This window comes from Salvia miltiorrhiza, chromosome 8 (assembly GCF_028751815.1).
Source record: "Salvia miltiorrhiza cultivar Shanhuang (shh) chromosome 8, IMPLAD_Smil_shh, whole genome shotgun sequence".
In the NCBI taxonomy this organism is placed as follows: Eukaryota; Viridiplantae; Streptophyta; class Magnoliopsida; order Lamiales; family Lamiaceae; genus Salvia; species Salvia miltiorrhiza.
Window position 1 is genome coordinate 18,698,884 of NC_080394.1, and position 27,178 is coordinate 18,726,061.

The 27,178-nt window shown below is 34.3% G+C and overlaps 4 protein-coding genes across 5 annotated transcripts in view; 2 read left to right on the forward strand and 2 right to left on the reverse strand.

The window, feature by feature from the left end:
• The window catches only part of LOC131001633 (uncharacterized), a 465,975-nt gene that overhangs the window by 229,883 nt on the left and 208,914 nt on the right, over nucleotides 1-27,178 (reverse strand). The gene's annotated exons all lie outside the window — the stretch shown is intronic.
• LOC131001673 (uncharacterized) lies at nucleotides 5,572-9,437 on the forward strand. Its single transcript, XM_057928239.1, has 3 exons — nucleotides 5,572-6,077; nucleotides 7,739-7,976; nucleotides 8,935-9,437. The coding sequence occupies exons 1-3, from the start codon at nucleotides 5,784-5,786 to the stop codon at nucleotides 9,084-9,086; spliced, it is 684 nt and encodes a 227-aa protein (XP_057784222.1). The 5' UTR covers nucleotides 5,572-5,783; the 3' UTR covers nucleotides 9,087-9,437.
• LOC130998155 (uncharacterized) lies at nucleotides 13,553-13,999 on the reverse strand. Its single transcript, XM_057923588.1, has one exon. It carries the CDS (start codon nucleotides 13,997-13,999, stop codon nucleotides 13,553-13,555), a length of 447 nt encoding a protein of 148 aa, XP_057779571.1.
• Nucleotides 23,912-26,520, forward strand: LOC131001611 (ferredoxin--NADP reductase, leaf-type isozyme, chloroplastic). Of its 2 annotated transcripts, XM_057928140.1 has the most exons (9): nucleotides 23,912-24,065; nucleotides 24,488-24,725; nucleotides 24,890-25,023; nucleotides 25,166-25,244; nucleotides 25,344-25,435; nucleotides 25,554-25,631; nucleotides 25,730-25,792; nucleotides 25,922-26,156; nucleotides 26,238-26,520. In XM_057928140.1, the coding sequence occupies exons 1-9, from the start codon at nucleotides 23,961-23,963 to the stop codon at nucleotides 26,303-26,305; spliced, it is 1,092 nt and encodes a 363-aa protein (XP_057784123.1). In that variant the 5' UTR covers nucleotides 23,912-23,960; the 3' UTR covers nucleotides 26,306-26,520. The 2 variants fall into 2 exon arrangements, with proteins under 2 accessions (XP_057784123.1, XP_057784122.1); XM_057928139.1 differs by having other exon boundaries at nucleotides 25,922-26,520.

Genomic DNA, 27,178 nt, shown 5'->3' on the forward strand with positions numbered 1-27,178 from the left:
CCACCGATAATGTCTCGTTTCTATTTTAGGAAATAATAAGAGCATACTTAAAGTAAATTAATTCACTAATTGTAACACTAATTAACCCCTAATTTTCTTTCTCTCTCCACATTCTCTTTCCTCTCTCTTTTCTTCACCAATCCGCCGCCCTCCCACCTCCCACCTCCACCATCTTGCCACCTCCACCGCCCTCCCACCTCCACCATCGCGCCACCCCCTGCCGCCTCCACCCACGCCGCCTATTCTTTTTCCTCCTACCTTGCTTTTCTCTTACCCCAATTTCTAGGGTTCCCTGCTTCTCTTCGAATTTTCGCCCCTTTGGTGAGTCCCGCCACCACCGTTGCCGTCAGCACCGCCGCCCTCTGTCTCAGGTAACCCCATGTCCCTCGCAGATCTGTCTCTCACTCTATCTTACTCTCTATCTCCTGGGAAATTGCACGAGATCTGTTTGTGTTCAAATAGAATGGATTGGTGAAATGGGTTGAAGCTTGAAGTTGCAGATTTCTGAAAATGTTTATTAAAGCTTGAAGTTGGAGATTTTGAATTGCAAATTTTGAATTCTGTATTTTTTTGAATCCATAATTGTAGATTTTGGATTCAAAATTACTTTTGAAGAACACATTGATTGAAATTGCAGATTGAAGAACACATTGATTTTGAAGAACACATTGATTTTGAATTGTAGATTTTGTATTTTTGAAATGCACATTGATTGAAGTATTTTTCGTAAATGCACATTTTTTTAGTTTTTTTGGAAATTACAGATTTGGGTATATTTCGAATTTTAAGGAATAATTAATTTAATTATAGGTTATTAAAAATTAAATTAATAAGAAAAAAATTAAGACTTTTTGATATTGATAAAATAAAATAGAAATAATTAGTTATTCCCTAATCACAAAACTTAAACATGTGGACCACACTTCTTATTCACCTAATTTGCTTCTTCTTAATCTCCGTGCCGAAAAGTAACGAGACTTAAATAGCGGGACGGAGGGAGTATTATTTTACATATTGACTATAAAGAATAAAATATAGACTATGAATAGAATCGCCCTTTTCCTTTTTGTGGTGTGATGACTGATGAACACATAAATCGTTTCCCAAAACTTTATGAGATTTTGAAAGAAAAGAAATCTAGTGTTAAGATAATTGAGAAAATCACGAATAAACAAGATACAGATTTCACGATTCCTTCAGCAAAGAGTTATGATTCATTTCCAATGAGAACAAACCCCCTTCTTCATTTTTTCAGTGACAATTTGCAAAGAATTCAAAGATGAACATTAAACTTTAGATATTCAACACTAAAAGACAAAGGAATTTTCGTATTTCAGGTGAACATGGTCTTACAAAATGAATGCTCAATACCTATTTATACTACACTCTACACTAGATATAAAGGGCAAAATTGTCTTTGTCAGACACGCGTACACAATGCGAATTAGTTACAATCATAATAGAAATCTAGCTAAATCCAACTAATACCCATCTATCATTACAAGAATTAAGACCATAGACAACACGAGATAGATAACACGCATCGGAAAATGTCGTCTATATGTCAACAAACGACGGTTTGTATCTTGTGCGTTGTCTATAACTGAGAAAAAGATGACAGACACACTAAAACTGTCATCTAATATTGATATAGACAACAAGCATCGTAAACGCATCATCTATTAAAGGGCGCTTATAGACGACACGCGCAAGGAGCGTCGTCTATTCAGGAATGTACAATGAAAATTCCAACGGAAAGACATGCAGAACGTAAAACACAAGGTCAATATTAAGGGCAAGGAGAACATCATTGAAATCATAGACAATGTTATAGAGGGTTATGATGGATACCGTGAGCTGAAATAGTCCGTATTCTGTGATTTCCTCAAACTGTCGTCCCACATATCACGATTAGGCCAATGCCTGCATTACTTGATATCAAGACAGATATCAGGAGTATCAAAACCAGATGAGACCGCGTTGTTTTTTTACGTGGATGGCTATGTGACGAGGTTTTCTAGGATTGAGTTTTTTTTTTTTATGACAGGATTGAAATTTGGATCAAGCGACTTTAACCAGGGGCGTAGCCAGGGGGCTGGAGCCCCCCCCCCAAATTTTGAATTTTTTATAATATGTCTAAAAATGTTGTTGTTATTATTATTATTATTATTATATTTGTATTTTAGTAAAAAAATGTCTAAAATGTATTGAATGCCCCCCAAAAAAAATTTAGTAAATGTTTTGAACTATATTATCTATGAAAATGTTGTTATTATTATTATTATATTTGTATTTTAGTAAAAAATGTCTAAAATGTATTGAATGCCCCCAAAAAAAATTTTAGTAAATGTTTTGAACTATATTATCTATGAAAATGTTGTTATTATTATTATTATTATTATTATTATTATTATTATTATTATTATTATTATTATTATTATTATTATTATTATTATTATTATTATTATTATTATATTTGTATTCTAGTAAAAAATGTCTAAAATGTATTGAATGCCCCCAAAAAAAATTTAGTAAATGTTTTGAACTATATTATCTATGAAAATGTTGTTATTATTATTATTATTATTATTATTATTATTATTATTATTATTATTATTATTATTATTATTATTATTATTATTATTATTATTATATTTGTATTCTAGTAAAAAATGTCTAAAATGTATTACATCCATAAGGAAATACGATGCCAACACCTTAGAAGACACTTTTAGGGCAGCATGGTACCTTAAGTCAATTGCAAAGTCATGAGGAACAAATTCAGTAATAGTCCACATTTTCCCAATGCCTTCCCACGAAGAACAAACGGGCAACCACCTCCAAATTTGCAAACAACATAGTATATGGACAGTGAAGAACGGACTGTAGTAAACGATGCATGGTTAATAAGATGATAAACACCACAAGCTACAATTATCTTATCATTGCTTTGAAAAATACCACCAACAGAGAATGTATCGTTGCTCGAATCATCCTTATCTCATCTATGCCTAGTTCTTGACAAGGAATTCCAAAGCTTGATAAGCAGCACCTAGGATAACCCACTGACTAGTAGGGTGATGATAATTTTCTCTCTCTTTATCAGAATCATCACGCGGCGGTAGATTATGACAATCTCTACCACAACAGTCATCAAAATCCTCATCATCATTAGACCATAATCACCTCGCCCAACTAAACCATCATCACCCTCATCCTCCTCATCAACATCATCAGCAACTTCACAACAATTCTCAAGACCATCCATCTGATTGTCACTAGAATTAAAATTGCTAGAAGCTGAAACTTCAACTACAAGATTATGTAAAACATGCTTCGCCAAATCATTACTTCTAAGAGAAACAGTCACATGTAAAATCGGCATTTGAACAGAATTTAACAAATGTGACAGTTCAAAATCATCAGTAATATTCATCCTCATCACCTCACATCCAGGAGACTGAAACAATGCATCAATCTCATACATATAGACAGTCTTATTCTTCATTAAACGAAGTTCAAGCTTACCAAGTAGATCAATGAATGTTATACCATTAGACGGTATAGGCATATATTCCCTCCGTCCACCCTCATAAACATTGCTAACCCAAGTTCTTCCATGAGCAATAATAATAGATGTTGCACCCATCTACATAAGACAAGGCAATGTATGGTCATTAGTACAATTTCGTGCAGCACAAATATTGTAAATGTGATAAATAAACAAGCATACAAACAAGCAAAATAAAACCAAGTGAACTGGTCCTCTTGGCACTTATGACACTATTAGTGCCATAAGTGCCTACGCAAATCCAAAATACAAAATAACAGCAATAGAATCTAAACCCTAATTGGATAATATAAACCCTAAATGGAACATCTAAACCCTAATTGGATAATCTAAACTCTACGGGAAAAGTGTTTAAAATGGTCAAATGACTGCACCACCCATCTACATAATATCATAACACAAAGCATACAAACAAGCAAAATAAAACCAAGTGAACTGGTCCTCTTGGCACTTATGGCACTAATAGTGCCATAAGTGCCTACGCAAATCCAAAATGCAGAAATAACAGCAATAGAATCTAAACCCTAAATGGATAATATAAATCCTAAATGGAACATCTAAACCCTAATTGGATAATCTAAACCCTACGGGGAAGTGTTTAAAATGGCCAAATGACTGCACCACCCAGCTACATGATATCAGAACGTATGGCACTAATGACACTAACAGTGCCATAAGTGCCTACATAAGAGAATGCACAATACCATTCACAGCAACACATACAAAAATAACAGCAGAACGGGGACGAATTTCAGTATTGCGGATTTGGCAGAGCAATATAATATACGTGCCAAATCTCGTACACAAATACAGAAATAACAGAAATAGAATAAATCATGATGTGAATAAGATGAAACAGATCAAACAAACAAATAAACAAACAAAATCTCGTTCCAAATCTCGCCAGATCACTGCAGATTCGTCGAAAGCGGTGATAGAGAGGAGGATGATGAGGATGAGAGGATAATCGTCTCTCTAGTCTCTCCGTCGGTGCCGGCGAGAGAGAGATAGAGGCGGAGATAAAAATCAGAGAGAGACTGCAGATATGTCGAGGGCGGTGAGAGAGAGGAGGATGATGAGAGGATAATCGTCTCTCTAATCTCTTCGTCTGCGTCGGCGAGAGAGATACATGCGGAGAGGAAAATCAAAGCGAGAGAGGGCGAGAATTGGCTTCATTCATCATCGGCGCAGCTTATGAAACAATTGGGCCGGATGAAAGCTGAATCACGTCGCATGCGAGATAGAGAGAGAGAGAGATAGATGATGAAAGCTGAATCACGTGTATGTGCTGCATGGGTTAATCCCTGGGTCCGGATCCGGGTCAAAGGAAGCTGCTTGATCCGCTGAGTTAAAGGATAGATTAGGTATGACACATAAAAGATGGCCAAATATTGTGATTTCTCATTTTGTGGACAAAATTTAAGTTTCTATCACCAATACGACCCTATTATTATTTTTAATTTATTTTTTTGATTTGGAGGAGTTGGGGAGAGAGAGCTGTGAGATTTGAACCCAGGACCTCACTATTCACATACAGGAGGTCGCACGGCTTGGTATCCCCTTGGGGACAAACCCTAACCTATTTAATTGATATTAAGCGTAGATATTTGATCCTACTCCATCCGTTCGCCAAAAGTAGACCACTTTTACTATATTGGGCGTCCGTAAAGAGTAGACCATTTTCCTCTTATGGAAATGGTCCCATCACCTACTTTAATTTTTTATCCTTACAAACACTCTTTATTTACAAAAAAATTCACCCCAATTTCAATCTCAACCACACATCTCATAAAGTAGTGAGACTCTTTCTCCACTACATCAAAATCATCACGAATTTTATTAAATCACGAATTTTATTAAATCTCGTACCCAATTAAAGTGGTCTATTTTTGGCGGATGGAGGGAGTATTAATTTATAGTCTATCAACACCTCTACAAATGAATTTATTATTGGGTTACGTGCAAAACGAGAATATTAATGATACTCATCTTCTATAATAGTATTGACATTATTAACATATTTTTGTGCAGCCGACATGGCAGATCCTCTCTCCACGCGTCCAACTCTGGCTGTCACCTTCATCGACTCTACTTCCCACGGCCCCCACTCTCTGTCTCTCCTCTCTCTACTTCCCATTCACTCACCCAATCAATGCTAATCACCTAATCGACTCACCATTGCTACTCAGCAGATCACCTCAGAGAAATTTCAATGGCGGACGATACTGCTCCCAAACAGCCCAACGGAGTCGTCATCGATCCCAACGAAGACGACTACGCCGGAGATTCTGAACACACGCAGGACCTCACCCTTTTCACCCTTCTTAACCGCTTGATCGCTGCCATTTTCTTCCCGGGCCCTAATTCCGCCCCTCTGCTGCAGAGGGTCAAAACCGCTCTCTCCGAGAATATTCCTCTGCTTCACGATGCTTCTAAGAACACTGTTGGCCGCCTTCTCCAATGGACCCGCCGCGGCAGCCCTCTCCGCGCCTTGTTCGTTGTCTCCGTGAGTTTATTTATACTGTGCTTCTCTTCTTTGCGTTATGTTTCGATCTGTTGGAAATTAAATCGAAACTGTTTCCGATAATATTTTATATTTCGGGAGAATTAATTTTTCGATTTTAGGATTGTTTGGAATTTTGTTATTGCGTTTATGTGGGCGCCAGGTAGATCTAGCAGATTTTTTTTGCTGTGTGAGGGCTTTGTTGTTTCTGTAAGCGCAGTACTATTTCGCAGCGATCTGTCTGTTATTTAATCATCGTGTTATTTTGTTGGAGGGTCTAACGGCTGAGGAGTTGTGTTTATCAAAAGGTTATATGTTTTCATTTTAACTCTCGCCCTTTTCTATTAGCCTAAGCATTAAATGCCGATGGCTTTTACCATTTGAAACCTTAGAATTTAGGATTTAAAGAAACATGGCTTGCAGTACTTAAAGGGCATTCAATTGAACCATCATTTCCTCTATGGTTGATGCCAAAACTAACAGTTTTCCAAGAAGGTCGTTCCACGAGGGGATCTACTCCCTAGAGTGCTTATAATTGATTACCTATGTGAGAAATATTCTAATGCATCCTACGAAGGAGAAGAGAAACGAGCATTTGTTTGTCTAAGCTCATTGGAAGTGAGAAAATCTCGCCAGTGTTTTCATCTTTAAAATTGGATAAAAATTATTCTGAGCCTAGCTTATCTCATAGTTCAATAGGCTGCTTTGTATACTGAACGTGAGTTATGAACTCATGGAAGAAGAGTAAATAGGTATCATCTGCATCATGTGCAGGGAAGATGGCAGGACCTAGCTGCTTCTTCTCAAGTCTATACCCCCCTCAATTTTACATATAATTTAATGGATTTTTAAAAAGTTCTACATTTTAGGAATGATGAAATAATGATAAGGGGATGGTTCCAATGCATTGTTAATGCTTGCTATTTTGTTAAAGCTGCCTTCGCATCCCAAAATTTGTGAGCCCTTTTGATATGAATGCTAAGAATAGCATGTGGCTTATCCTTTCTAATAAAATCTGAGTTATTATAAAGCAATCACTTACACCAAAAGTATCATGAGTGTTTTGCCATGGTTAATTGAGACAGCAGAAATAGTCACTAGAGAAAGAAACAAAATTAGTAAGTTCTATCTCCTCTAGCCTACATCATTGCAGTGGTTGTGACAGGCATTTTCAGTTACCTTTCCTTTTACTTATTCAGAACCAGTCTTGTTTTATAGTAAAGCTAAATAAGATGCTTAAGGTTAAAAGCTCTCAGAATTGATCTCTTAACTTTTCTCACCAATACTTTTCTTGGGAATAGACTAAAACATTCTGTTTTCTCTTTGCGTTCAAGTGTCATCAGATGCATTTTCTGGTATTGGATTATCACAGCACTTTGTAATTTGTTTTGTGTATTTGAATAATTGCCTGAATCTTCCACAGATTTTGATTTTCTGGGATATTTTTGTTGAGAGAGTCTTGATGGAAACTAGTTCTGTATCTTATTAAGCAGCTCATCTTCACTAAGTCTCGACAAGGCAATGATTAGTTGTACCCTTATCCAACAAGTGGGTCTAGAGAAGGCCCCTATAGTTCGTTCTATTATGTTAGAGATGATCATGTCATTTTGTTTCTTGATTGGCTTTTTCTTCTGATTTTCTCATGATGCTGATAATTGTTGCAGGTAGGGACAATTGTTTTCCTCACACTAGCGGGATTGTTAGTCTTTATGCTTTTCTTTGTTGCGGCAACCTTCAATGCTGTTGTCATTTCTCTTGTGATGTCTTTAGCAGCAGCAGGAGGATTCTTGGCCCTGTTCTTTGCCTGTATTGCAGCCATTTATATTGGGGCATTATCCGTAGCTATATTTGTCATCTCGACAGCAACAATTTCTTGTATCATTGCTGTTCTTATTGCCACAGGTAAACATTGTTTTCTTATGTGTTTCTACTTAGTGATTCTGGACTTTGATGCTCTTTGGAACACGACTGAGATTCTTTTGATACTGTTGCATTAAGTAATACAATAAAAGAAAGAATTTAAAACGATAAACATCAGAAGTTCAAAAAGCAGTTTGTGTCATCCCTCTGCCATATGATATTAGAATTAGAGCAGGTCAGAAATACTATTTCACAATATGTAACCACCAGCAGAAAATTGGATCTCATATCAGGTTAATGTTCCATTTCTACGAAGTTTCTTAAAATGAAATTGATTCTACTGCCTTATTAAGCATCGCGAAAAGTATGCTTCTCCAGTTTTAGGGTTATTCTCATGTTTGTATCTTCTCTACCACGTTATGCTTTATTAGAAAACTTCGTCTTAGACCATTTTTAGTTACCTTGTTTGCAAACACTAAAATAAGCAATAAGTATTATTATACATGGAATATATGGCATACGACTTATAATGAGGTCTAGTTTCCTAATGTGCTTCTGGTGAAAGACTTTCAAGGTAGTCTAGACAAGTAGTAGGATCTTATGCATTTCTAGCTAAATAATCAGAGCAACTCAGGACAGTAATACTAAATGAAAAGTGTCCAGATCCTTAATATGAGAATGCATCTTCCTCTGTTGCTTTGGAAAGCTACCTATTAGTATTACCCATATACCGTCTATGAAAGAAGTGGAAGAGGGAAATTGATTGCAGTTTCTTAGTTATGTCATCGTCCTAAACTATCTCAATGGGGGGAAAACATCATTTCACAAATTGTTAACTAATTATATTCTGCAAACTGAAATGGTTTGAATTGTTGTCTTCAAGTAATCATCCCATTGTGACATGAAGTAGATGTAGAATGATTTCTCATTCTGAACTTAAAGAGCAGTTTTCTTCTTGCCGTGTATCTTGTGTAATGCTCACTGTTGATGTCAAAATCAGGTTGGATTGGATTCTTTTGGACACTGTGGATTGCAGCGCAGAAAAGCATAGGTCTGGCCAAACATTCTGTTTTCATCACAGGGTCAGCATTTTCAGCCTACTCATCCGCTTGGCATGACAGACGCGATCAGACCTCAAAAAAATCGGACTGAGGCCGTGGATCATGATGTGCGTGTATATCGGAACCGTGAGTGTTCTTCTATCCACCTCCGCGTTGCACTGCTCTCTTATATATAAGTATCAATAAGGATGCCGAATTGTCTTGTGTATATTGTGCTAGCATCTAATGAAACTTGGTAGATTGCCGTACCCAGCTTCTTTACGTGCTTTCCTTTTCTAAAGTTTAGTAATATTCGTCTTTCGAGGTATTTCATTTTTCCTTTTAGAGGATTTGCAGTTTGTACCATATTATGATCCAACTCACGCTCCTGTTAAGAGAGAGAGATGATATGATATGAAATGAAATTTTGTGGATATGAATTTGCGAGATTTGAGGAGACAAATGAAATTCTTTTGTTCTATATTTTTAGGTTTCAGTTCAACCCTGTTTGTATTTTCTTAGCCTGAAAATGAGCATTTTGTAGGTTAGGACACGACACGAATATGATACGAGAATGACGGCTTAGGACAAAGTGAAATGTTGATTCATTTCATTTCTCCCATCAATGTTTTGTTTGTTTTATTGCAGTTTAGCCATTTCAATTCACACTATCCATTTGCTATATGTTTATCACTTGAGATTTTTTTTTATTCAAGTTGTAATCTCATTAAAGAAAAGACTATGTGACATATCAAACCCGTTGTTCTGTCTCATCCACACATCATAAAAGATGTAACTCAACTTTCTAACTAGGATTATACAAATTTGGGAAGGACTAACTCAATTCTAAAACACGAGCAAAGGTTTGTGGTTGTGTATGTGTATGTGTGTGTGTGTTAGGCCTACTTATTTCTATTATAAAAAAAGGTTAATCATGTTTTAGGTTCTCAACTTTCAGCATCTTCCACAAAATGCCCCGAATATTCATTCTCTTCAAAAATCCTCAATTTTTAGCATTTTTCATAAAATATATCTCAATTTTTAGCATTTTTTTCAGAAATTGTTCCCAACTTTCGTTTTCTATTAAAACATCTTCAACTTTCAGTGTTTTATAAAAATTAAAAAAATTCGTTTAAAAATCTCAATGGAATGATGAGTTATTTCGCCGAATTTGTAGGTGAAATGATTTTTTTTTACCTCGCCCAATGAAATGACGGTATTTCACCTAAGAATTTGGTGACGTGACTCATTATTCCATCGCCGGATTATGTATAACATTACATTTTTTTAAAATTGAAGACATTTTTTAAAAAAATGTTGAAAGTTGTGGATTTTTAAACAAAGATAAAAGTTTGAGACATTTTATGAAAAAACTTGAAAGTTCGGGGGTTTTTTAAAGAGAAAATGAAAATTAGGAACATTTTGTGAAAAACGCTGAAAGTGAAGGACACAAAACATGATTAACTCTGAAAAAATATACTCCCTTCGTCCCAATAATAATGGTCACTTTCTTTTTAGCACGGAGATTAAGAAATTCATTATTATTTTTTATTGAGTGTGGTCCGCCAAAATTAATGAGTTAATTAAAAAATAAGGGGATGATTGATGGCTGCCGTTTCACCTTCTTCTCTGGCGACCTTCTTCTCCAGCAAAGGCGTCTAATCTCCACACAATCCCACCACCACCAATCCAGTTTTTGGAGCCATCATCCAATAAAATTCCCATCCAATAAAATTTCCACACAATCCCACCACCATTAATACAGTTTTCAACCCAACACAAAATCTAGAGCTGCAAACAAATTTCGAGGTCGTTAGTGGAGAGATTGCATAGATCTGCCATATCGTTCTGACGACAAGGCTCGTCAGGATTCGTGTGGGATGAGAAATCGCGGCCTACTCCCTATCTCTCCCTTGGGATCTCTTCTCAGATTCAGGTGTTGACGTCGCTCCACGACGCCGTCCACCCTCAGATCTGTGAGTATAGGGAGATAAGGGGAAAGGTTGAGGGGCGAGAGGTGGTGGCGGCCATGAGGGTGGCGGTTGTCGTTGGAAGTTTTTAGGGGAAAGTCAGCCCCATTCCTTCAATTTCGTCGCTCACTCTCTAGACACCCCAATCCAGAGGGGCGTTAGGCGGCGGTGGCCGGTGCTGCTGGGCGGCGACCATGGGGTGGCGGTCAGTGTTGCTTAGTGGTGATCCCAATCCGGGATGTCATGAGTGTGTTTTGTGTGTGTTTGTTTGTTTGTTTATTTAGGGAGGTTAGGTTTAATTAGAAATTTTAATTAAATTAATTAATTGGACTTAAGGAATTAAATATTTCTATTTTGAGAAAGTGGTCACTTTTAATGGGACAAACCAAAATGGAAAAGTGACAATTTTTATTGGGACAAAGGGAGTAATATATAGAATATTATTTATTATTGCTTTGCCTCACCCTAGACTTTAGTTCCGTAATCAATTAAACTAGTTTTTAACCGGTTGAGTATCAACGGGGTATTTCTTTATGTTGTAATTTATAAGTAGAAGTTATATGAATATGTTCATACTTTGGTAGGGTTTAGTCATTTGAAATCTTGATCCTAGTGGAGGATGATAATGAACTATAATAATGAGACTTGTATAGTTTGCCACTCAAACACAAATAAAAAGTGATTTTATTTTTTGTTCTTTTTTTTTTGTCAGGAAAAAGGGAATATAATTAAAAGAAAAACAACAAGGCACCAGAAGTAAGGGAGATACATGCACGCCCAAAGCCAAGCAAAAAGAGAAAAAAACTGAGAAAAGCAGTCACCCTAAGTGAAGACCAGGTTCAAGAACTTTCTTGTAGCTAGATATTTTCCATCCAATATTTGAAGTCTGAAGAAGGAACCTCTGTTTAAAAGACATGCTTCCAACTCCAAATCTTAAACACGTATATTAATACTCGTTAATTATCTAAATCCATTTGAATTTATAAATAATTTGTTATAATAATTGGACATTATTCACAATAACAACACACACATTCAAAAAGCAAACATTTATAACTAATATAAGTAGAAAAATTAAAAATCAATGAAAATTTTGTGTAGGCATGTCGATTAATGTTCGGACCAATTTTAGAAAAGAATTTTAATACTCATTCTCATCCCAAACTAATATAATAATACTTGATAATTACTTAAATCAATTTAATTTATAAAATATTTAATTAAAAATAATTTGTTACGTTTAATTTTTATATGTCTTAGTTGACTCTCCTAAAAATAAGTTGTTATAATAATTGGCCATTTGTCTCAACAAAATCAAAACATTATAAAGTACTCCCTTCGTACATAAAAAATAATCCTAAGGTGGACGGCACGAGTTTTAATAAAAATAGTTATTGTATTGTGAGTGGAGAAATGAATCCAATTAAAAGTAGTGTTTATAATGATAATTAATTGTATTATGAGTAAATAATGCGGCCCACCATGTGATAAAAAAGTTCCAAAAAAAAAAAAAAAGAGACTAATTTTTGTTGACGTCTCAAAATGACAAAAATTGATTATTTTTTTGTGGACCGGAGAATAAAGTAAACACTAATACTTCAATTAGTGAAGTTTCATAAACTATCAATTAGTGAATCGAAATAATAAGGTTAACTATCAATTCACTGGAACCCATCATTTCTCTGGTATATATATACGCTTTTCGTCCACCAAAAATAGTCTTAAAGGTGGACGACACAGATTTTAATAAAAATGGTTATTGTATTGTGAGTGGAGAAATAATCATACTTAAATAGTAGTGTTTATAATGATAATTAATTGTATTGTGAGTGGAGAATAGGGCACATCATGTGATAAATAGTTTTCAAAAATAGAAAAAGACTAATTTTTGTGGATATTTCAAAATAACAAAAAATGACTATTTTTTATGAACGATAGAGTATATTCTACTCCTTTTGTCCCACTAAAAAGGACTTGTATTTCATTTTGAATAACTCTATTATAAGTGGTCTATAATTCCATTTCATCGATATTTATCATGAAGTATTGAATTGGAAGAAAGAGTATATAAAGAATGAATAGGAGAGAGATAGTTATCAAGAATGAAGCAAATCATCTCTAGAAAAACGACACGACACAACCTAAACAAAGTGAAGTAATATTATTTTTTTATAAGATAAAAAAGGGATGATTTAATATGTTGGGTTTCTTTTAGATAAATGTTAATTATTTCAATTTAAATGAAACTACGAGGAATGTGGTAGGATACCCCTTTTTGTGCCAGCTGTGATCCCAATATTCCATCAACCAACTAATTTTCTAATAATTTGACCTAATTTAGTTCCCATTTCCCAATCTCGCAAAAACTGACTTAATTAAAAGAAAAAGGCCGAAAATACTGAAAATAGAACGACAGAAAGGCCGTAAAACGAGAATTGAGATTTATCATTCCAGAATGAATTAATCAAAGAACACGTGAATTAGGCTTTCACAAATTAATAAAGCCAATACAAATCACTTCTCCAACTAAAAAAATAAAAATAAAAATGAATGAAATAATTTTGGGGTTTCTCTATACACTAAATTTTCCCAATTTGGAAAGGCAAATTCAAGTAATGAAGTGATGCAACGATCCTTTGATTTCTCTGGTAGTTCTGGAATGCATCAATGTCCTTGTACTTTTTTGGGGCAACAATTTGGACCAAAACCCTCCTTTAACAATCGGAATCTCCTTACCATTCTGACCGGCCTCTTGTTTTCGTCTCCGCGGCACCACCAGCGCCATGGATCTACTCTTCCTGAAAAAGGCGACGGCGTCCGGCGCAGGCGAGGCATTTGAGGAGGAGAGAGAAGAGACGTAGGAGGAGAGAGAAGAAGCAGAAGAAGCGGATCGAGATCTGGCAGCTCTGGAGCTGTCGCAATTGGAGAGCTGCGAGAGCTTCTGGCGCAGACAGATAGAGCAAACTCCCGGAGATTGCCTGTGCTTGGGGTGCTTCTTGCAGGCCACCACATTGTTCGCCTTGGATCTACTGGATCTTACCTTCCATGGTTCCATTTTTGTCTCCCTGTGTGTGTGTGTGTGTGTATAAAATATATAGAGATAGAGAGAGAGAGGTGGAAATGTATGCATGGGTTTGGTGGGGAGTTTCCATGACGTTTCATGTGAAGGTGCAAGGGAGCTTCACTAACTGCCTTCTTTTTCACGGTGCGATTTGAAAAGTCTATTTTTGGGTGAAATCGCACGGTTGGATTTCGACCTAATATTCTTCTTCTATATATGACTCCATAAAAGTAATTACTATATTTTGTTGGAGCCTTTATCTGCTTTTGCGTGCTGGCGGCTTTGAATTCTCGCGCCACCTTCCTCTAAAAATATTACTGTACTTCATCAAAATTCGATCAATACCATTTGACGTTATAGTTTAAAATGCACTGTATTTAACAAATTAATTCTTTGATATTGTATTCAAAAGTGAATATGGAGTATTTAACACATGCAATGCATGGAAAATATTTGACACTTCAAATTTAGAATTATGTATTTATATACATATATAAATAATTTTCAAAATTTATGTGAAACATATAATTAAACAGTTGTGAATGCAATGCACCGAGTAATATTTTGATATTAATTAGTATGATTATCAACTAATAGTGGTAGTATACATTTTATAGCAAATAGTATCTGTAAAATCATATCACAAGAAAAAATTAATTATAGAGACATTAGTCCTCCTTTAATTCTCATAAGATTAAGAAAATGCATTTAATTTTTACCGTAAAATACAATTTATATGCATTTGTTATATTTAATGCATTTAATTTTTACCGTAAAATACAATTTATATGCATTTGTTATATTTTGTCCTTAATATATGTAAACAATTTGTAGTATTATAATTTCTCGGTCCATGAAAATACAATTCATTTTGCCATTTTGATATATCTACAAAAAAACTTACCAATTCCGTATTTCTAATTCTAGTTTTAATAAATGTATACCATTAATTATAATCATCAATATTATTTCTTATTTATCAATATTAATATTGAGACAAATTAATCGAAAAGTTAAAAAGTCAAACTCTAGTTTCCACCTAGAGCAAGTAGATTGTAAGTTGTATACATCCACTTCTCTTCTATTCTTGGCTATCTCTTTCGTGTTCCTCTACCGTATGAATTTCCTCATACAATGAGTTGGTCCAATATTGTCTTTTAATGTATATATTTGAACAAAAGTAAGATTTCGATCATGACAAGTGACTTGATTATATATATATATAGGGTGTGGTTCTAGAGAGAACTACATTATTTGTGAGAACCGGAGAACCATCAAATCTAATGCATCCACTGTAAAAATTAATGCATTCGCTGTTAAAATTAATGCACTAAAAAAATTAAAAAAAAAATGCTCCCTTCAGGATTCGAACCCAGGATCTGCATTCATCCAACAAGATGATGCATCCACCGTAGATCTTGATGATCGAATGGCTGAAAATGGTTCTCCGGTCTTCTTTTATTTATGGTTCTTTCTTGAACCTCTCCATATATATACACACACACACACACAACGAATTCATAAGTATTTTATATAAAATTCATACGTTGAAAATTGATCTTATTTCTTATTTTAAGATGTGTTCTCACAGTAGCCACCCCTATATATATATATATATATATATATATATATATATATATATATATATATATATATATATATATATAGGTTCCAAAGAGGCATATGGAGTATATAATTAAGCCAACCATATATAAGATTCTACACAACATATATATAAATGTTTATTAAACTCATTAGTATACATGCAAAATAGCTATTCTTTGTAAGGCCGAAGTCTAATAATTTTCTAGAACATCCTTGGAAACATTTGATTTGGAATGACATGCTAAATCTTAAACTTTAATAACTCTATAAAAGAATCATTCTGAAAACCTCTACACTCTACATCCTATATATACATGATTGTTGGGAAATAATTGATATATCCTTGCCCTAATTTTGATGATACCAAAATTATTAGAATGTTTCTCTCTCTTATGTTTCTCTTATGGACATAAGTGCTTTAGTCCACATTAATTTTAACTGGAACGGCAAAGATTGAAGATCGACTGACTGAAGACCGAAGACTGAAGAAAGTTAACTAAAGCTTTTGCACTGGATCATCGAATGACACATCCTGATTGGAAGACTACAGTTACCAGTCGAAGATATTCATGAAATGCAATATCAGCATTGAACTGATGCTTAAATCAAGCACCAGTCGACATTCTGCATCTGACTGAAGTGAAGAGTACTAGACACGCCGCATTAAATGCTCAAGTACAACAACATTAAATGCCGAAGATTTGAAGATCATCCTCGCAAGTACTAGAGCTTCCCTTTGCGTGTAGAGATGCAGATACACCATACTCCGAGGACAAGACATTTCAAATACTTGCTACATGGAGTATCTGAAGATTGACACCTCAGTCCAAGAAGTGACATCCTCTCACAACGACAGAAATCCTGAAGACCATCTCTCCAACGGATCTATTCAAGACTTCGCCTATAAATAGAGCTTGAGGAATGTCTGCAATCTTCACCGATTCGAAGACATACGTTGAAGCTCTGTCAAATTCGAGAGCCAGCATCTTCTTAGATAGATTTCGAATCGAAGAAGAGAGTAACTAATTCTTGTAAAATCAGTCTAGTTGATTACATAAACTCTCTTAGTAAACTAGGCACTTCTTGTTTTATCTTAAGCCTGGGATGGGTTACTTGAGAGCATGTTCTCAGTAGTCTTAGTTGGAAGAGTCCAAACCCCTTTTCAACCGAGAGAAAAGAGTGTTTGAGTGGTTGTTTAGTACCAATAAACTAAACAGATCGGTTTCCTTGGCACCAGTTAAGCCAAGAGGGAGTTCAGACCAAAGGTTCTGTCTCCAAAGACCTTAATTAGCGAGACGCTGGTTGGACACGAGTGTGTCAGGGCGTGCTAAGTGTCAGAGAAAAATCCAATTCAGAGTGGATTGGTGGGTTTGTTGTGCACCTTAAAGCATTAGCCCAGAGTGTTTGTCAGACTAATCATCTGACCGTGGAGTAGGAAAGTTGTTTCCGAACCACGTAAAAATCCTTGTGTTCTTTATCTGCTTTCAGCTTTTCTTCATATGTGTTAAAACTGTTTTCAACTAAATTGGATTAACTGAAAAGTGTAACGAAGGATTTTATGAGTGACAAACCTTTTCTAAAGGCTATTCACGCTAAGTTTAAATTCCGCTGCTGAGCTATTAATCCAACTGATGACTCTACTGATAGTCAGTGAGATCAATAACTCTACTCTGTTTTACAAACCATAGACTGAAGTCTTACATGGATATCAGTTAAGCCCAGTGCTCAACTGATGTCAAATTACTGAAGTCTTTTCAGTATCAGTCTATAACCTATTTTCAACTGAAATTTGGTTAAGTTTGTTTTGATTTGCGAAAAATAGCCTACAAGTGTATCCCGGCCCCCCCTCCATACACCTGTCCAGTCAACCCTCCGGGACCCCAACAATGATAAACCAACATTGTTGCTATCAATATCGGTGCATATATAGTTGATAAAAATGATTTAAAGGGTGTTTGGCTAAACTTATTTTAAAGAGCTTATAAATTTTTGGAACTTATAAGATGTTTCAAGAGTTTATAGCAAGATGTAACTTTTTAAGAGCTTATATATAAGTTGTTAAAGTTTTTAGGTGATTGAACTTTATAATAGAGACTTTTTAGTTAGAAAGATATATTTTTTTTGTTAGAGAGAGAGAATCGAAGAGAGATGAACTTGAGAGGATATATGATGGAAATAAAAAGTTGAATAATATTTATAAAACAATTGTTATATATAAAATTATAAAAAAAATAAATTGAGGTAGATGAACTTATTTTTGGCTGTTTATAAGCTTAATTTGTCAAATACTTTGAAGGAGCTTATAAGCTCTTAAACAACTTATAAATTATTTTAAAGAGTTTATAAGCTTAGCCAAACACCCTCTTAGTTAAACCATCCAAAATGTTGTAGAGCTTTCTCACTCCTAAGCAGTAGTATCTAGTAAGGCCTCTTTCATAACTAAATAAATAGCTAGATAACTAATCTCATCTTTTTTATTTGGTTTCATTAATCATACCATTTCCATAGTGTTTATAAAGGCAAAATAAGTAGATAGCATGTTATGTGGATTACATATATATTTTTTTTAATTATAATAGTTTAGATGTAATAAAGACGAAGGAAAATATATTGATTCATTTTTATAACTCTTTTAAAAACTAAATTTGTAGTATTAATTTTAGTATAACTTTGTAGATGAATAATTAGTTTTTTACACACACACACACAAATATAGTATATGTTAAAATTATAATTTCAAATATGACTTTTTATTTATGTTTGTCTATGAAAATATATATGATGCGTAATACTGTACAATAATAATGTGTAGTGCTAATTGTCATTATCAAATAATTTTTTTAATTGTCTAATAAATATAATGATATACAAAGTTGAAAATTTATGTTTTCAAATTCGGGTTATATAATTGACGTGAATTATTTTATTTTATTTTTAAAACATATTTTATACCCTCCACCCCGACCAAGGCGCTACATTTGCTTTTCGACACGAGATTTAAGGAGTTGTAGATTAATGTATTAAGTGTGTAATAATAAAGTGATAAAGTAGGAGAGAGAAAGTAATAAAGTGAAAAAGTAAGAAAGAAAAAGTAATAAAATGATAAAGTAGGAGAAAAAAAGTAATAAAGAAATACTTAATTAGTGTTAATTAAGTGTTTAAAATTCCTTATTTTTGCCAAATATAGAAATGTAGCATCTTCGTTGGGACGGCCCGAAAAGGAATATGTAGCATTTTAGGCGGGACGGAGGGAGTATTTGCTAATATTTTAATTTTATTTAATATTTATATTTATTTGTTTAAACATATCGTTTAATTTCGATGCTTGTTGGGCATTTCACGGACGGGCGTACTAGTTACCTAAGTAACTAAGAGGGAGTTTGGCTGAGCGCTTATTTTAAAGAGCTTATAAGCTCCAACAACTTAATTATAGTACGATATTTCCAAAGCTTATAAGATGTAGTTTATTAAGAGTTTATAAGTTGTTAAAGTGTTTGGATAATTGACCTTAATTATAAGCTATAGAGATAAAATATTTGTTAGAGAGAGAAAATCGAAGAGAAATGAACTTGTAATGGTATATGATAAAAATAATAAATTATAATTGAACAATATTGTTAAAATAATTATTGCATATAAAATTATGAAAAGATAAGTTGGGATATATGAACTTATTTTTTAAGGAACTTATAAGCTATATAAAAACTTGTTTTCTCAAACAATTTGAAAGAAACTTGTAAAACTTCTAAACAACTTATAAACTATTTTAAAGAGCTTATAAACTCAGTTAAACACCCTCTAAATTATCCGTTCCTCCAATACTTGATAGGATTTGCTATTAAGCTCTCTAGCTATTTATTTGAGTTTGATGTGCCTATTAAGTATATCATATGGCATCCAAGAAATGGCTTAATTCCCTATAAAATAATAGAAACATACTTTCATATATACTACTCCATATATATAGTCATAAATAGGTTAATTCCTCATCGCTAATTCTCCTGTGCGACCGTCGCACAGGTGTGCGACGGGTCGACCCAGCCCAAACCCGCCTTTCTGACCCGGAACCCTGACCCGCGTGGGTTTGACCCATACTCCTAATTATTACATTTATTTATAATAATGGTTACTTTTAATAAACATAATATATACATTTGTTCATATAAATGTATATTGATATGTATAATATTTTATATTGAATGAAGGTAAATATTTATATTAATATAAGTATACATTTGTGCGACCAAATGTATATCTTATGCTTATTAAAAGTAAATACTCCTATTAGGGTTTAGTGTTCAGGCTTAGGGTTTAGTCTTCACCTATTAGGGTTTAGTGTTCACGCTTAGGGTTTAGTTTACAGGGTTTAGGGTTTAGTTTATAGAATTTAGGGTTTAGAAAATATAATACTGTATATTAAATGAAGGAAAGTACCTATATTTATATAAGTATACATTTGTGCGAACAAATGTATATTTCATGCTTATTAAAAGTAATAATTATTATAAACAAATGTAATAATTTAGGATTTAGGATTTCGGGTCTGGATTGCGGGCCGGGTCGGGCGCGGGCCGGGGCGGACCCGTCGCACACTGTGCGACGGTCGCACCCAAGACCAGCCCATTCCTCATATGACAAATATCTTATTTTGGACCCTGGGTTTTTGTTTATTGCTCAACAGATCAAACGACAATATTTTTTTTTTTTTGAAAGCCAAGACATGCCTTTATATTAAGGAAAATCAGCAGAAAACAACTCGCAAAGCCAGCGAGGGAAATCAGTAACCCAACAGACTGGGCTCTGATCAGACGACAATATTAAGTATAAATTATAGCAACAAATCAGAAAACACGATGTTTCCAGGATGTATATTTACATGTACGTACGTACAATTGGAAGACAACTGCATTACCATTATGTACGTGTCCGTATGGAACAAGATACAGTTGGAACTTCTAAGGCCACAACCACGTTTTCAGACAGCTTCAAAATTATTAAGGGATTGAATTATAGTAATATATAGATGTCCATTTGTGAACATCCAAAAGACGAACCTCATCTATATAAAGAGAGAGGTTTGATAAAGAAGTTTATAGTATAAATTTTGTGTCAATAGGTAAAAATGGCCACATTGTTAGGTTGAAATTAAAAATATCCAAATTTATAAAAACTTTATGTCCAAATTATAGTGGCGTGCCTAATATATATGTCTTCGAATGCTGATGAATTATCATTGTTTTTTATGAAAAGTCTAACACTTTTCTTACACAAGTACAATTGTGTAAGAAAAAAACATGCAATTATTGTGTTGTAATTGCTGATGTCGTCACTTCAGTATATTATTTTTGTTTTTTTCACTATTAAAGTTTAAGTTCTAGAATTAATTCATCATTTATGAAAAAAAAATACATAGTTTGACTGAAAATAAAATCGGCCACAGCATAATATAGGTTACCAGTCGGCCATAAGAGGTAGCTGTCGGCCGACAACTTCTATTTTTTCCAAAAATTAAATCTACTTACTTCATAGTACACCATTTTGCTGATTTTTTACTTTAAAATTCATGTGAATGTATAGTCATATTTACTACAATCAATTTAGTACAATAATTCATGACATTGAATATGAATTATATATTGGAAAGTTGTTTATTGAATTCACGTTAATTAATCGTATTTGAAGATTTAATTGTTAATTTATGGTACAAGAATCACATGAATTATACTCCCTCCGTCACAATAGTAGTATCCAATAACTTTTCGACACAGAGATTAAGAAATGCGTAAAAAGTAGATAAAATTGGTTGATGAAAATTATTTAAATATCATCACATGAATTATACTCCCTCCGTCACAATAGTAGTGTCCAATAACTTTTCGACACAGAGATTAAGAAATGCGTAAAAAGTAGATAAAATTGGTTGATGAAAATTATTTAAATATTAGGTATAGAGAGAGAGAATATATTGTCAAAAAATGAATGAGACATTTGTATTGGGACGTTCTAAAAAAGAAAGTGAGATATTACTATTGGGACGGAGGGCCCTATTATATCCTTATAACCTAAATTTAAAATTTTAATTGAAAAATAACAATTAAATCCTAGGATATATAGCTCCCAAAACAGAAGAACAAGTTGAAAGGATGGAATGGAGGAAGAATAGAAGAAGAAATGAAGAAATCACAACACTTTTATATCTTAAATTTTTCTTGCGACTGATTTCGGAGTAAAAATTTGAGTCGGAAAGAAAATCGTCTCCTTGAACTTACAGACTTCTGCCTTATACCGCCATAACCATCTACACTGCTTTCTACAACATAATACTTGTAAGAAATAGATCAGCAAAGTTGCAGGTCATATAATTTTAGAATTTATGATTTAGAGATAGTCACCTATGAACTCAATCAAACTGCTACAATCCAATAGATATATACTCTGACTCGATAAATCAAAGTGACAGATTTGTAAAGAGAATTAATACAAATGCATTTGAATTTGAGAAAAAATAAGAAATTAGGTACTATATTGATGAAGAATAATTAATCATTTATTTGGAGCATGATTATTCTTTCGTGTGAATTGTGATTGCTTTCTTTCTTCCTCCCTCTTCCAAAGTTTTTTTCTTCAGGATTTTTGGGGCTATACCAATGAATATTTTTTATGATTTATTTTTTATTTTAATTATTAGAATTTTAATTTGAGAGTATAAAGGCATTATAGTATATTTATTATTATTAATATTAAATGGACTATGATGAGAAAAAAGGAGGCTAAAATTACCCAAATAATATCCCAAACTGGGCCTCGGCAATTACGGTCCACATTGAATTTTTAAAAAAAAAAAGACTCTCATATAGTATTATTGAGAGTTAGATGCCCTTTACATAATTTTTTTTTTTTTTGATCGGGCAAAGGTCATGTTAGATGTTAGTAATTAGTTCCCCATCCACTCCAAGAACCACCTTATCTCTCCATTCACCAAATCCGCACCAATGAATATTTTTTATGATTTATTTTTTATTTTAATTATTAGAATTTTAATTTGAGAGTATAAAGGCATTATAGTATATTTATTATTATTAATATTAAATGGACTATGATGAGAAAAAAGGAGGCTAAAATTACCCAAATAATATCCCAAACTGGGCCTCGGCAATTACGGTCCACATTGAATTTTAAAAAAAAAAAGACTCTCATATAGTATTATTGAGAGTTAGATGCCCTTTACATAATTTTTTTTTTTTGATCGGGCAAAGGTCATGTTAGATGTTAGTAATTAGTTCCCCATCCACTCCAAGAACCACCTTATCTCTCCATTCACCAAATCCGCCTTATATCTCCAATCTCCAATTCGCTCCCAAGAGGGATCGAACCCGGGTCACTTCACTTAAGTGAGGACCCGGTGGCCAGTGGGCTAATTAATTACATGAATATTTGTTATCCAAATTCTTTTTTGTAAGCTAATTAATATTTTTTTGTATTAGGTTCAATCTTGTGAAAGCTCAAACGAAAAGGAATACTATAAGACTATTATTTAAGTTTTTTTTTTTTAAAAAAAAAACCCAGTGTGACTGTGTGAGGTAAAGACGATAGGCTAATCTAGTCAATTTCATATAACGAAAATAAATTTTACTCATAAAAATAAAAAAAAAATTGTACAAAATAAAGAAAATGTATAAATAATAATGTATTTTATACTGTTACACACTACAAGAATAATTTAATTACACTGAATACTATTTTTATAATTTTATTTATATAAATAAAATTTTGTTTTACTATATAATTTTGACTAAATACGATGTTACATCTTTTTTAGATTATCATCATCGCCATCACCAACGCTTAAGATGAAAAATGATTGGGATTTCTCCGATCTTTCAGTTTGACTGAAATTATGGCAAGAATATTGAAAATCAAGAAATCATGAAATCAATTGGAAATATAGTTGTGATTTTCATAACATTCATATTCTTATTATTGATCAGTGTACGCCAAATCTACAAACTCTATAAAACTCGAATAAATCACTTACTTTCACATTTTCTAAAATAAAAAATAAAAAATTTCCGAGTAATGTATTACTATGTGATGGACGAAGATCATTACTCTGAATGGGATGGAAATATGGAAATGGATGCACAAAATGTTGCTAAGAGTCATACATCTTAACACATTTTTTATCCTCACATGTACCACTCACTCACTACAATCTCCTCCACCCATTCCATAATCTTCATCACCATCTCTAATTTTCTCTCTTACTACACTCACTCTTTCCCCTCTCTTCTCTCTCTCTCCCTCTCTCTTCTCTCTCTCTCCCTCTCTCTCTTAGTTCATCACAGCAGGCATGGCTGCTGCTGTAAGCGCTGCAGTCTCTCTACCTGCCACCAAGACCGCCTCTCTTTCATCTAGAACATCCATTATTTCTCCAGAAAGCATCAATTTCAACAAGGTATCATCTTTCATCATTTCTCATTTCATCGTTTCAACATATATACATCATTATGATCTCACTTTACGCTTTACATTTGTTATATATATATTAGGAAATTGCCTTCAAACAGAATACGAATTTGACCAGTACAGGATTGCATATGGAAATAGCTGCATAGATTCTCAAATAATTTCATCTTTACATCAATAAACTAAAAATGGGCTTATGCAACTATCTATGTCTCATCAGATTGCATTAGTATGCTGGTCATTTTTCCGGTTGCATTGTATCAAAGCTATGGGATTTCACAACATATGATCGAGAATTGCATACTGAAATAAGGGATTTAGCTCTACTGATTTACTGATAACTTCATAGTGGTTATCTCTAACTCAATAACCTACAAATGGATTTTGATCATCTTATGCATATATATGCAGGCCCCCTTACACTACAGAAATGTGTCGTCTGTGGGTGCCAAGATCGCACCAATCAGAGCACAGGTAACTACAGAAGCTCCTGCTAAAGCCGAGAAGATTTCCAAGAAACAGGAAGAAGGGGTGATTGTCAACAAATTCAGGCCAAAAGAGCCATATATTGGCAGATGCCTTCTTAATGTCAAGCTCACCGGGGATGATGCCCCGGGTGAGACTTGGCACATGGTCTTCAGCACTGAGGGTATTCCTCCTCCATACTCATCCGTGAACTTCAAATTTGTAGTGTACTAGTTCCATTCCTTTTGTCGAAATGTGTTTCTGTGATGTGGTTGAATATCTATTTAGAGCTATGAATGTGTGTGATGTTGCTTAGAACTGATTTTGATGAGTATGTATGTTGAACAGGGGAGGTGCCTTATAGAGAAGGCCAGTCGATTGGGGTGATTGCCGACGGCGTAGACAAGAATGGGAAGCCTCACAAGCTGAGGTTGTACTCGATTGCCAGCAGTGCCCTTGGTGACTTTGGAGACTCCAAGACTGTAAGGCTTCTGCTGAATAGGAATACACGGCTGTGATAGCAAAGATGTTTAGCTGTAGTAATATTAAGATATTGGAACTATGTGTGTTTGTGCATTTCATGGGAATACCTTCCATCATCTTCGATTATATGCTTGGTTGCAGGTCTCTTTGTGTGTTAAAAGGCTTGTCTACACCAATGATCAAGGCGAAATTGTTAAAGGAGTTTGCTCAAACTTTTTGTGTAAGTAAGCAATCCTATTGAGAATTGTGACCATATTATGAGCTTCTTAGAAGCTTTGCTTGTGGTTGCAATTGTGTGTTGAACATTGTTCGTTATCAGGTGACTTGAAAGCCGGTGACGAAGTGAAGATAACTGGCCCTGTGGGGAAAGAAATGCTCATGCCTAAAGACCCCAATGCTACAGTCATAATGGTGTGTGTTATTCACAATTGAGATCAAATATAATGTGTGAACACCTTTGATTTTAGTTGGGCATAAAAATTGCATTGAGTTGATTTGGCATCGCAATTTTGGTCTTTTACATGTGTAGCTCGGAACTGGGACTGGAATTGCTCCTTTCCGCGCATTCTTGTGGAAAATGTTCTTCGAGGAACACGAGGACTACAAGGTATACACAAATCAGCTTCTACCTTCAAATACTGGCACACACACCGAAAGCAGAAGTTAAGAGTATTAACAAGAACCAGTTGGTTTCTTGAATTTCAGTTCAATGGTTTAGCATGGCTATTCTTGGGTGTCCCAACAAGCAGCTCCTTGCTCTACAAGGAGGTAAGCTATTGTCTCCCTATGCTAAAACTCGAAAAATCAAGTCACTGAATTTGATTTCTTGTCAAAAAGAAGGTCTTATTATGCAGTATGAATTAGTTGTATCAATAATGGAATGAGCAATGTGGTCAGGAATTTGAGAAAATGAAGGAGAAAAATCCGGACAACTTCCGGCTGGACTTTGCTGTGAGCAGAGAACAGACGAATGCCAAGGGTGAGAAGATGTACATCCAAACTCGGATGGCTGAGTACGCGGAGGAGCTGTGGGAGATGCTCAAGAAAGACAACACGTTTGTGTACATGTGCGGGCTCAAGGGCATGGAGAAGGGCATCGATGACATCATGGTTTCCTTAGCTGCTAAAGATGGTAAGCAGAAACTCTTTAGGCATTTTGTTGCACCATTCTTTCTCAACTGTATATATATCTTGTCGTTTTTCGTGTTTGAAGGTATCGACTGGGTAGAGTACAAGAGGCAGTTGAAGAAGGCAGAACAATGGAATGTGGAAGTCTACTAGTTGTTGCTGCTGCATAATGTTTTGTACAAATTTCAGCCTCATCTGCATTTTTCCTCTGTGCTCATGTCATGTAGTAGGCAGGGTACTCATCTTTTTTCTTTTCTTTTTTTGGGAATTTTATTTCATCTTTTGCACTCCACCTGTGGTACATTGGCACAATTTGAGAGATGTTTATAGAAATTAAAGATGAAAAGAATCCTGAGTCATTTGTCGCATGAATTTGCTTTGTGTTGCACACGTGTAGATTTAATTGGTTATTGACTTTGATATATGCACATGGTCATTTTGAGTTCGGGCATCCTCAGTTTTCCGATGAGTCCACGATTTTATAAAATTCGAATCATTGAGTTTTCAAGACAAACATGGATTATTATTGAATAAATACCCCCCTCAAAAAATAAAATAAAAATCAAGGGGATTTCGAGGGTGCAATAATTCATGGAGTTGTGCAGTAATGAAGTAATACAGTAATACGTAAAAAGTTAGTTAAAGATATTAGAACATATGATCAAACAAACTGTACAATATTTATTCGGGGTATATGTATTTCGATTGTCAATCTCAATATTTGCAGGACATATTAATTCATGCATATCAATAATAACCTATTTTTATGCTATGCGTGCTATGAACAATATCGCGCACGGCCGTTGGTCGGATGAAATGGAGTTGGACGACTTTTGATTTTGTTGCCAACTGTTGTTTTTTGACTTAAGCTGTCCTATGCGTTGATGTTTTTGTTTTACGAGCTCTTTTCGAGTCTCGGGCCCTTAGTTTGCTTTCTTGTGCATTCAAGGATTTTTTCTTTTTCAATTTTATATAAAACGTAATTTAATAATAATAACCTATTTTTATTTATTTTACGACGAGAGA